Source organism: Debaryomyces fabryi (genome assembly GCF_001447935.2).
Source record: "Debaryomyces fabryi strain CBS 789 chromosome Unknown contig00037, whole genome shotgun sequence".
Lineage (NCBI taxonomy): Eukaryota > Fungi > Ascomycota > Pichiomycetes > Serinales > Debaryomycetaceae > Debaryomyces > Debaryomyces fabryi.
In genome coordinates, this window is record NW_015385463.1 from 34612 (window position 1) to 46023 (window position 11412).

At 38.7% G+C, this 11412-nt stretch overlaps 7 protein-coding genes across 7 annotated transcripts; 5 read left to right on the forward strand and 2 right to left on the reverse strand.

The window, feature by feature from the left end:
- Positions 1 to 96: 96 nt before the first annotated feature.
- On the reverse strand, positions 97 to 1143 carry PDR16 (phosphatidylinositol transporter; the record flags this gene model as incomplete). The annotated part of the gene is made up of 1 exon (XM_015611054.1): positions 97 to 1143. The coding sequence occupies one exon, from the start codon at positions 1141 to 1143 to the stop codon at positions 97 to 99; it is 1047 nt and encodes a 348-aa protein (XP_015468113.1).
- A 277-nt stretch (positions 1144 to 1420) lies between these two features.
- Positions 1421 to 2662, forward strand: ELA1 (elongin A; the record flags this gene model as incomplete). Its single annotated transcript, XM_015611055.1, has 1 exon — positions 1421 to 2662. One exon carries the CDS (start codon positions 1421 to 1423, stop codon positions 2660 to 2662), a length of 1242 nt encoding a protein of 413 aa, XP_015468114.1.
- Positions 2663 to 2772: 110 nt separating this feature from the next.
- Positions 2773 to 3720, reverse strand: RPP1 (RNA-binding RNA processing protein; the record flags this gene model as incomplete). Its single annotated transcript, XM_015611056.1, has 1 exon — positions 2773 to 3720. One exon carries the CDS (start codon positions 3718 to 3720, stop codon positions 2773 to 2775), a length of 948 nt encoding a protein of 315 aa, XP_015468115.1.
- Positions 3721 to 3922: 202 nt separating this feature from the next.
- On the forward strand, positions 3923 to 4771 carry AC631_02227 (uncharacterized protein; the record flags this gene model as incomplete). The annotated part of the gene is made up of 1 exon (XM_015611057.1): positions 3923 to 4771. One exon carries the CDS (start codon positions 3923 to 3925, stop codon positions 4769 to 4771), a length of 849 nt encoding a protein of 282 aa, XP_015468116.1.
- Positions 4772 to 5797: 1026 nt separating this feature from the next.
- YCK2 (serine/threonine protein kinase) lies at positions 5798 to 7198 on the forward strand (the record flags this gene model as incomplete). The annotated part of the gene is made up of 1 exon (XM_015611058.1): positions 5798 to 7198. One exon carries the CDS (start codon positions 5798 to 5800, stop codon positions 7196 to 7198), a length of 1401 nt encoding a protein of 466 aa, XP_015468117.1.
- A 1513-nt stretch (positions 7199 to 8711) lies between these two features.
- AC631_02229 (class I SAM-dependent methyltransferase) lies at positions 8712 to 9662 on the forward strand (the record flags this gene model as incomplete). The annotated part of the gene is made up of 1 exon (XM_015611059.1): positions 8712 to 9662. The coding sequence occupies one exon, from the start codon at positions 8712 to 8714 to the stop codon at positions 9660 to 9662; it is 951 nt and encodes a 316-aa protein (XP_015468118.1).
- Positions 9663 to 10107: 445 nt separating this feature from the next.
- AC631_02230 (E2 ubiquitin-conjugating protein) lies at positions 10108 to 10839 on the forward strand (the record flags this gene model as incomplete). The annotated part of the gene is made up of 1 exon (XM_015611060.1): positions 10108 to 10839. The coding sequence occupies one exon, from the start codon at positions 10108 to 10110 to the stop codon at positions 10837 to 10839; it is 732 nt and encodes a 243-aa protein (XP_015468119.1).
- Between the last annotated feature and the right edge of the window lie 573 nt (positions 10840 to 11412).

Sequence of the window (11412 nt, forward strand, 5' to 3'; positions counted from 1 at the left end):
ACGTGCAATATTATTATATTATTATTATTAGAAACCTCTAAACAGGAAAACAAGCCCTAAATGTATGATTGCGCTCTATAAACATATCGAACAAGATTAAGAAACTGGATAAACCAATTCTTCGCCTTCGCCTCTTAAATCGTATTCTGATAAACCGACCACTGAACCAAAATTCTCGAACCTCTTCATGTACTTTTGCTTATTACTTTCGGCAATTTTAATCATTTCAGGCCAATACTTCTCATGATTATATTCGAAATTAAGATCACCCCCGAAGTCTTTATCCAATTGTTCTATTGGAACGTAATTTGGGAATGGCTGATCGAAAACCAATTTTTCTCTAGTCAATGGATCAATAAATGGGTGGATAATCTTCAAAAATGTCCATCCTAACCATGGGATATTGGTCAACAATGCCTTACCCAATCTTTCTGGATAATGCGTTTGTAAGATATGCAACACCTGTCTCCCAGTTCCTACTGGTGGAATCTTTCCTCCTTCGGTACCAATAGGAGAGGCCTTGAAATCAATCAACAAGGCCAACGAGTCTTGGCCCGATGGCATGTAATCTATAACTCTTTCTAACATGTATACCAAATGCTGTACTTGTCTCAATGATGTTTTTGTATTTTGACGACCCGGTTTTAAATATAAGCACGGTCTAGTATCGTTATCGTACCCCAAGATAACTTCCTTCCCGGTTTCGTTTTCTGGAGAACACAATTTACCATTCACTTCGTTATCCGAGTCGTAACACCCAGCAATACCAAACTCACGTCTCCATGCAATAGTAAGCTCTATTCTGCTGATAGCTTCTTCGTAGTGCCATTTAGTGGCCCGCAAGTACCGGAGAAAACACTCCCTGGTTAACCAGGCCTTCTCCGACTCGCTCAACCTTTGGTACTTGGAAGTATCCTTGTCCTTATGATTAGCTTCACTTGCAGCAATTTTCAAGTCCTCCTGCTGAAAATGCTTCAATACTTTTTCATATTTTTCTTGTTGATCACCATCAAGCTCGGCTGCTTTAGGAATCGTACATTTAGACGAAGGTTTGCTTAATGGAAGGTATAACTTTTCCCCTAAATCTTTCTGATCTTTCTTGGTCTCGGCCTTAGAATCTTTACCTCTTAACTTCGAAAACATCTTACTTACTACTAGTTTCAAGAAGTAGAATATAAATTTAATCGCTTTTACGTGTTTCGGGTATAACGCTATAAAACTTTTATCGGCCGGCCGAACATTGTGATGTTTTTGTGTCACTTTCGATCTTTTAGCCCAAAGAAGCAGTAGCAAAAAGAAAGGCAATATCTATGCAAGTTATACTGAGAGAAAGTAGTGAATGTATCATTGATTTGTCTAGATTAACATATGTGATATCAAATAAAAGTACGCATGAACATAATATAGAAAAAAAACCAGAATGGCATCAGTGGAGCAAAGTTATTATAATCCCAGAAGTAGAAAAAAAGTCTTATCGTTAGTTGAGATAGCTACCAATAAATGTATCCAGCATGTGGCCAAATTAGAAGATGTGGGGGCCACACCATTTCATCTCTTGGTTCCGGTGCTACGGAAGATGAACGCAAAGCAGTTAGGGCAAATAGAAGAGTTGAGTCCGCAAATCACGCCCGAGTCCGATGAGTTGTGGATCAATCTAGTGAGCAAAGAATTTCCCGATAGACCAATATTGGCCAACAATACGGGGACGAGCAATAGCAGAAGTAAGCGGAGCAATGTGGTGGCGGCAGCAGCAGCGTCGGGACGACCACTTTTGTTTTGTGATATGCCTATGAAGAGCCTTTACTTCAAATATAGCGATGAGCGCGAGTCGTTCAGAGAAGACTCGGCAGAAAGATTACGAAAGATTACCCAGAGGTTGAAAAAAGAGAAGTCTGCAAATTCGATTGTGTCGGTACCCGAGTTGTTGCGAGACCCTACAGTACGCCGCCAAAGATATGATGGTGGGTCGGCATACACCCCGTCATACGGGCCCAAAAACTCAATTCTCAATAAAGCCAGAAAGGAAATTCGGAATAGATCGTTGATGTTTCCCAACTACGCGCAGAAAGTGAAGAAATACGATCCTTATGATGCATTCAAACAGAAGAGCTCGCCTTGTATTCAACCCCGTCCTCCTGTATCGCATTTCCTTCATCAACCAAGACAGCAGCCAAGACTTCCTCAAAGCCCTCGATCAACAAAGCAACCAGCTCACCCAGTTGTACCAAAATATGCACCAAGGTTTAATCATGATCGGGGCGATAATTCATCACCAATGGGTGGTCCAGTTGTATTCAATGGACAGCCTATTCAGTATAGCACCAATCCACCTAGGCCAAACGGAACGGTGCCTAAATTAAATCTGGGAGCTAGCTCATTTTCATCTAGCCCCAAGTCTGCATCGCCACCACTACATACATCATTGCCAGAACCTCATAGTCCACCTACATCAGTTTCGTCATCATCACCTCTGCCGCGGGCAGTTTCAGAGGCAATAAGGAAGCGGAAGCCTGAGCCATCTATTTTTCTTACAGGAAGTAGAAATAAGAGACCAATGAGGGTACCAAGAGCGCAAATGAAGGGGCCGGCCCCATCTAACGACTCGAGTTCGCATACGCTGGATAAAAAGATCACCTTGATCAAGTCATCGATATTTAATTAGCAAGCCAATTAATTACATAGCTTTTTAATATATTTATTTATAATATTACTTCGGGATCTATATCATACTGTACAATGTTTAGGTAATACCTTCTGAGGGCCATAAACCGCTTATTTGATCCTTTGTTTCTTTAGCAAACTACCGCCAGAGCTATCGCTCAACTTCTTCTTGTATCCAGCGCTATCTGTTTTCTTAGCACCATCTTCCTTATCGTTATTATACAAAACATCACCCTTGCTATTATCATTGTCAACTGCAATAGTTTGCTTATACGATTTGATCTTCAATCTTCCGTTGACCAAAACTTTTTCTGGATTATCAGTAACACAGCTCTTCGCCCTACTATTATCCAAACCAACAGTCTTTAATAAGATTAATATATCGGACAGATTACGTACTTGCAATGCCTGTGTTGCACCACTGGAAACAATCAAACCTTTTGATCTAGATGCTCGGATTAATTGCAAAACATTGCTGAAAAAGTACTTTCTCACCAACATGGCTGTTTTAGATAAACTCATATTGTCATTTGCTGTTTGAATCGAGTATCCTGCTGGTCCTGAGATCATAGGTGAATAGCAAATTTCAAATTTTATACCCTTCTCTAACGCACTTCCAATTGTCTTATGTTTCAAAAAAAACGGCAATTTGCTAGCCATATTGAAAGAAATCAAATCAATATCGAGATTTGTTGTTGCCAATTGTAATCCTTTTTCACTTGTTGGTTGTACTGCTATTAAGTCAAACGAATTCTGTACTTTCGAAAGTCCTTGACATTGTGACGGGTCGTTGATCACTATTGTCAATCGTGTGAACAATTTAAGTTTTGGAAACGAGTCCTTAAAATGTTCTTTTATCATTTTTATTTGGATTGGGTTCATTTCCTGTTGGTTATTAGGGAATCTAACATTTTCACTTAATGTAAAATTTATAGCGATGTGCGTATAACCCAAGGTACATAAGGTAGTGATGGTATTAAGGAGAGTTGTAATTTGCTGGGGCGTTGGCTTAGTGGCGTAGCTATTACTAGGCCACGGCACATTCAAATCAAATAGCATTATTTGGTCTGGTTAGTTTATTTATCAGCTTCATATATCAATTTTTCATATCGCTTCAATTTTTGTGCAGCTGAGAAATCCGATTTCTCTGTTCCAGCTAAAGCACCAAAAAAGCCTTGCCACCGCCACTGGGTTCCAAAGGTATAAAATAGGACATATTGCTAGATTCCAGTCAACTATTATATGATACAAGTGAATAGACATGTCACAAGCTGGTGTTAATAAAAATCTATTTGTCAATGAGACAAAAGTTCATCCTGATCAAGGTATAATGAACATAGGTAAACAATGTCATAAATGTCAACAAGTTGATTTTCTACCATTTCATTGTGAGTATTGTAAGTTTACATACTGTTCAAATCATCGAAGCTTGGACTCCCATCAATGTCCAGTAAAACCACAAGAAAAGACTAGATCCAGTCAACAATACGATGCTACAGCTGCATCTTTATTTCCAGATAGAGAAAAGGATAAAATAAAACTAGAGAACTCGATAAATAACGCTACGCCCAAGGCAACAAATATACTAGGCCGTAATGGAGCCCAAGGAAATGTGATTGCCAAATTTGCCAAATTCTTGAGGCTTCAAAAGAATAAGAAAAGTACCGATGATAAGGTAATGGGGCTTTTCAAGAAAAAGAGTGTGCCATCAGCCCGTACTAAAGTAGCAGATATGGCCATACTTCGTAGGGAAGCCAAAGGGGATACCAAGGTAAGTGATACCGACAAAATATACCTCTGGTGTCTTTACATCAACCCCAAACAAGTATCTGATAATGCCGAAGAAGACATATTTTCCAATATCGATGTGCATAAGGAAAAAAGGGCCGTGTGGGTCTCCAAGCAATGGTCCGTGGGTAGAGCTTTGGACTCTATAGCGGATAATTTAAGCATAGTCAATATCAACAACCGTACCCGTGAGTCTGATGAGAGACTCTGCATTTGCAAAGTCAGCGACGACGAACTGCCGGTCTTATTGGAGACCTCCGATAGATGTTTGAAAGCATTTAGAAATGCTGATCTCATTTATTTAGTCAGAGGTAAAATATAGTACCAAACAAAACCCTCAGTTCTTCGGACATCTTTACTTTCCCGACTACATCATTTTCTATATTGTATAGTTAGCTTTAATACCAATGGTTATATCATGATCTTTGTAGTATCCCTTACACCATTCATCTAATACGTTTACAATACCTATTGAAGTACTTTTCTTAATTTCAACATAATCTGCAAAATTTCGTAATTTCCGATCTACACACCGTACTATTCATTTTACAATAACTTTTTACTTGGCCGACACCAATCACACGCCAAAACATAAGTGTATTATTCTTTGTCTATTATCCTTCAGCCATCTCACTGTGACCCATTATGTTATTTACAACATATCCCGATATTTTGCATCCATTGGCATACTCCGGGCGCCCGCCATTTCCGTCTTAGTATCCACCTTGCAAATAAACACAAACTCTACATCTACTAAAAATTCTCGCGTCAGGTGGAAAGAGGAAATTCTTTCAAATGACTACATCAATCCAATAACACACCAAATCAGAGGCCTATCCACCTTAAGTTCTTATAGTGTAGAAAAATTTTCCAAAAGAAAGGAACATTTCTATTTCCGGGTTTTGTGTAAGGTCAGCGAAAAATTGTCTCATTTGTGTTTTGGAGGTTTATGAACAGCAAAAAACAATTCTATTCCTTTGATCTACACAATCGAATTATATAGCAATATAATAAGGTATATTAGAGTTTCTTGACAAGATCACTTGATTCAAGAGGTAAAGAATATATAATTGAGAAAATTTTTTCATCAAGTTAAATTATTCGTTTCTTGTCATACCCTTTGTTTTTATTGCATAAGTTGTTGATTCGAATTGAATCCATCAAGAAATAGAGGGTCGGTTATTTTAGATTGTATTATAGAGAATCATATAGCATTTGCAATAGATTCAAACGTTAATCAACTATTATACTAGATAATTTGGCTCGAAAAGTCTTTGAATTGATATTCTTCCAGATCATTGAGAATTTCGTATAACGGATCAAAAAATTGTGTTGGAAAGAATAGAATATGTCTAACCGTGCACAATTGTCGAATCCAGCGGCGTTAGCGGCGGCTGCTGCGTCACATAACCCTTCTAGCTCGAGCTCTAGTAACAACTCTGTGGTTGGGTTACACTACAAGATAGGAAAGAAGATTGGGGAGGGGTCGTTTGGAGTTATATTTGAAGGTACGAATATAATAAACGGGGTGCCAGTGGCTATCAAGTTTGAACCCAGAAAAACCGAAGCCCCCCAATTGAGAGACGAGTATCGCACTTATAAGCACTTGCAAGGGAGCGAAGGTATTCCTAGTGCTTACTATTTTGGTCAAGAAGGTTTGCATAATATTTTGGTTATTGACTTGTTAGGGCCCTCATTGGAGGACTTGTTTGACTGGTGTGGCAGAAGATTCTCGGTCAAGACTGTGGCCCAGATTGCGATCCAGATGTTGAGTTTAATCGAGGAAGTCCATCGTCATGACCTTATTTACAGAGATATTAAACCAGACAACTTTTTGATTGGACGCCAGGGCTTGGCCGATGAGAACCACGTCCACTTAGTTGATTTTGGAATGGCCAAGCAATATAGAGACCCTAGAACAAAACAACATATTCCTTATAGAGAAAAGAAATCCTTAAGTGGGACTGCTCGTTACATGTCGATTAACACTCATCTTGGTAGAGAACAACTGAGAAGAGATGATTTAGAAGCGTTGGGCCACGTATTCTTCTATTTCTTAAGAGGTCAATTACCATGGCAGGGGTTAAAGGCACCAACCAACAAGCAAAAGTACGAAAAGATTGGTGACAAAAAGCGTACTACTCCAGCGCTCCAGTTATGTGACGGCTTGCCTAGACAATTTGCCGAATATTTAGACTCGGTGCGTAGTTTAGCCTTCGATGCAGAGCCTGCGTATGAAGAATACAGAATGTTATTCTTATCTATATTAGACGACTTGGGACAAGCATGTGATGGAGACTATGATTGGTTGCATCTTAACGGCGGTAAAGGATGGGATGCTTCCATTAATAAGAAACCAAACTTACATGGTTATGGTCATCCAAACCCACCAAATGAGAGAGACAGACGTCATCGTGACCAAAGAAGAAGTAGACAACATCATGCTTCTCATCACGCACAAGCGCCAGCATCACAACAAGCACAACCTCCTTCAACCCAACAATTGTCTACAGCTCAATTACATCAACAAAAGTTACAACATTTAGTTAACAGACCATTACCACCAATTAAACAAGAATCACAAACAGGCATGAATGCAAATGCTATGGACGAATCTGCACTTAAGGCACCTCAATCTAAGAATTACGAGAACACTGCGGCAAACAGACAAAACCAATACGACCAGCAACAAATGGTTGATGATAATGAAGAGACTAAAGGATTTTGGTCTAAATTATGCTGCCACTAATTTACTTCTCTTTAGAATCTTAAACTTTATGGTTTAGACGAATATTCATTGGAATTTATTTTTATCCTTATCCTGATTATCTTTCTTGTACTTTTTCCTTTCTACTTAGATTAGTATTCATGGTATAATCCAATACTGCTGTGAATATGAGTTTTCAAAATTGACATCCTAATTCAAATACGATGCACAGATCTCAATCTGTATTACACTTATTAATACAAACTTTTAATAAACATCTTTAGTATAAATGTGCTTCTTCTATATGATTAGGCTAATATGATTATTTGCAACATACACTTAAGGTACAAATGGTTTAACCATAGTACGCGATCTAATCACTCGTTACGTAATTGTTCCAACAAGGAATGCTGTGAACAAGTATTTTAGTGATTACGGAATGCACTTAAAACAACTAGCAACGAGACAATATCTGCAACTCCTATATATCCTAATTTGGTGTTGGTGAAATATGCACCATTCTATTCTTACTTCATAATCGAAGTATCCCTTATTTTTCCAAAAACAATTTCTTTGTCTATTACCAAATATAACAAGACTTTATTTATATTAATAAACCGCCCAGATTTAGTTGTAGATATTCACATGTCCCTGTACACATTCTTAAAATGCTATGAATATATATTATATACTATAAGGTTAATATGAAATATTAGCCTTACTCAAGACATATTGCCTGTAAGATGATGCATTAAATTAAGCGAAATTGGCAGCTTACTGACTTCTATATCTAGGGGAAAGAAGTAAAAATATGGATCTGACCAATTGGACTAAATTTCATTTAAAATTGTCTCCCTTAGTTTCATTTCTCTCATATGGATAAACTCCTCTTCTAAAACCTTTGGTTCTAAAGCTAAACTTCGAATGAATAATCATTGGGTATAATTGTCACCTTACCACCAACATAACCATCATTAATAAATTGGGATAATGTAACTTTTAGAATACTCTCCCAATCATCCAACCTAAGCATGGATTTTATATCATGTTACTTCTAATAAAAAATATACAGGCAATATCAACGTCTTTAGAAGAACAATCATATATCGACACAACTTGAATAGAATAACATAATAAAATACGATAAAATTAGATGCTGAAAGGGCAGAATAAGATATTGAACTCGATCCAGTACAAGAGTTTTGTGAGAACTTTGAGAGTTATCTGGCGGATGACTTTGGCTATTATAATGCTTCGATGATGATCTTATGTGGGGTAGAAACCTAAGGAAGTTAAGGGAGTGGTGGATGGGCTATTCTTCAAGCTTCATAAATTTCCCCACAGTTAGTAATTTTAGGTGGATATTCTTAGATTATTAAAAAAATCCTCATTATACTGGCTTTAAGCCAATGTCTATAGTAAGCATGTCTTTTATTAGTAGAATGGAACCCATCGTTGTGCATTGATTCTGATAGTGACACAAAAACAGATTGATATAAATCTCATAGAATCAGGACATAATTCTGTCACTTCCTTGCACCATAATACAATTAACATGACAGAAGACCAACATAAACTTGCAATTGAAGCCAATATCAAGGTTTTTGACTCGAAGATGGCAGATGAATACGACAATCGCGAAGCAATACACTTTTTGAGTATATTTTTCGCCAAATCCTTATTAGAATTCGATATGACCCGTCCACGAAAGACTCTTGAAGAGTCAAGTAAAATAATTGGAGACCCAGAAAAACTATACAATGGGGTTTCGCCTGATAAATCATTACCAGATCCACACACATTTAAAACCCAATTTCCCAATAGTGCTTTCAAACCAGGGATGAAGCTTATGGATTTTGCGTGTGGCACAGGAATACTCACACAGCACTTTGCTCGGTATTTGGCCACGGATTCGGGTCAGAAGTCCGAAATAGTTGGTATCGACATTAATCCAGCCTTTTTGGCCAAATTCAAAGAAAAGGCCAACCAAATCAATGCCAAATACAATGGGGTCGCGATGACATCATACTTGTGCGATATCTTGGACCCCACGGCCAAAGAAGTAGTCTCTCAGTTTGAAGATTCCATGGATCTAATTGTATGCACAATCTCATACCATCATATAGATAACTACGAGAAAGTGACCCAGAAGTTGGCCTCGTTTCTCAGACCTGGTGGGTGGTTGTACATTGTCGACTTCTACAATGAAGATGTTGAGACATCTTCTAGCACCAAAAGTGCTTCCCATGCTGTCAGACACATGGGTGGCTTGAAAGTAGATGCGCTCAACAGAACATTGGGTGAGTATTCCAACCTCACAAATGTTTCGAGTGCTAGAGAAGCCAGGGTGTACTTGTGGCAGGAACAAGCCTTTATCGAGCACCACTTACCGGAGGAAATCAATAAAAAGTTGAAAGATAACCAACTCAGATCCAAAATCTCCAACGGAACTACAGTATACTTAGTTGAGACCAGTTTGATCTTGGCTATTGGTCAAAAAAAGTAGATTCACTATGATAATGAGCTTTCCGATAATGATTGCAAAAACCATTTTTATTCACGAAGATCATTTTCCCACCGTTTAACGATCACAGTACCAGTTTTGTAAATAAATACAGCCCATCTGGAGTGGACCCATTAACCGTAAGAGTTAAAACTCCTTCTATGGATCGATTATTCATGTTTTTATAGAAGTAATAAGACCGCTCGTGTGCGCCTCAACTTTGTAGAACCGATACGCATCGATGTGTAATTGTTGGATTTTTATCTATTATCATTTGGGCTTTTTCCGATAGAGTACGATTATCCTTGGTTATACATTGAATATCTAGTTAAAAACAGTTACGATCAAGTTAGCTTTGACAGGGAACTCGGATATTTATTAATTTATTGCACATTTTTTCATTTCTCTATTCAAATAGACATAAAGGTTATATCACATTACGGAAACGATGGCGTCTAGACAATCACAGAAAAGACTTACAAAGGAATATAAGGCTATCACACTTAATCCACCCCCATACGTGAGTGCCAAGCCGAACGACGAAAATATATTGGAATGGCATTACGTGATAACGGGGCCACCTCACACGCCTTTTGAAGAGGGCCAATACCACGGAATCTTGCGGTTTCCATCAGAATACCCGTTCAAACCACCCTCCATCTCGATGATCACTCCTAACGGGAGATTTGCATGCAACACACGTTTGTGTCTCTCGATGAGCGATTACCATCCTGACACCTGGAATCCAGCGTGGAGTGTGGCCACGATCTTGACTGGGCTCCTCAGTTTCATGACCGGCGACGAATCCACCACCGGATCGATCACTACCAGCGACAATGTCAAGAAAAGACTTGCTCGCTCGAGTAAAGAGTGGAATAATGCCGAGAATCAGCGGTTTACGAAACAATTTCCAGACTTGGTGGCCCAGAATAAACTTGATATAGCGGACAGAAATGCTCGCGAGCAGGCCGCAGCCTCCACCAACGCCACAGACCCAGATAAGCTCTTTGATGTCCGGGAAAATATCGACATGTTGGACCCCGAGGACAGAGCCAGACTACTCGTCGAGCAGGACGACCATCTGACTCCATCATCCTTCGGCTTACAACGTGTCACCCTTATTGGTGTAGTGGTGGCAGCCTTCATTGCAGCCTATTTCAACTTTTTCAATCGCACCTAATAAGATGTACGACTGATTTCCTATTCCAATCGACCTAAGCCTTGTACGATGTCTAATTTACATCTTTTTGGGTTCAAATGTCTCCTGGCACGTTACATACACGTATTATTATACCCTTCACGTATATACTGCTTTCATGTATATCTAATAGACTTTGTGTTAGTGGTGTGGTTCATATCGACAATATCTACAAAACAAATTGTGTGTTGAGCCCGTTCCCAAAACACGCTGCACCTACATTCATAGACAAACTTCTATTTCAATTCACGTAAATAAACAATTCCACATTTCATTCCACCTCATTTCATACATACTGTGACGTGATTATACTTATGGTAGCCCCACATACCGTACTATACCTGTTAGTTATGCCCGACCCAGAGCTTCGATTCGATTGACGTAAATTCGAATTTTGGATCGGACCACGCCCTCTCAATATTACTAGTAAAAAAAGATTTGGAAAAATTCTAGAAGAAACAGGTATTATCATAGTTGATCATAAACGTAATTTAAGCCATATATAGTGGTATTGAAGTAGTAAGAGGATACTCTGGAAACTATAGATCGTTATAG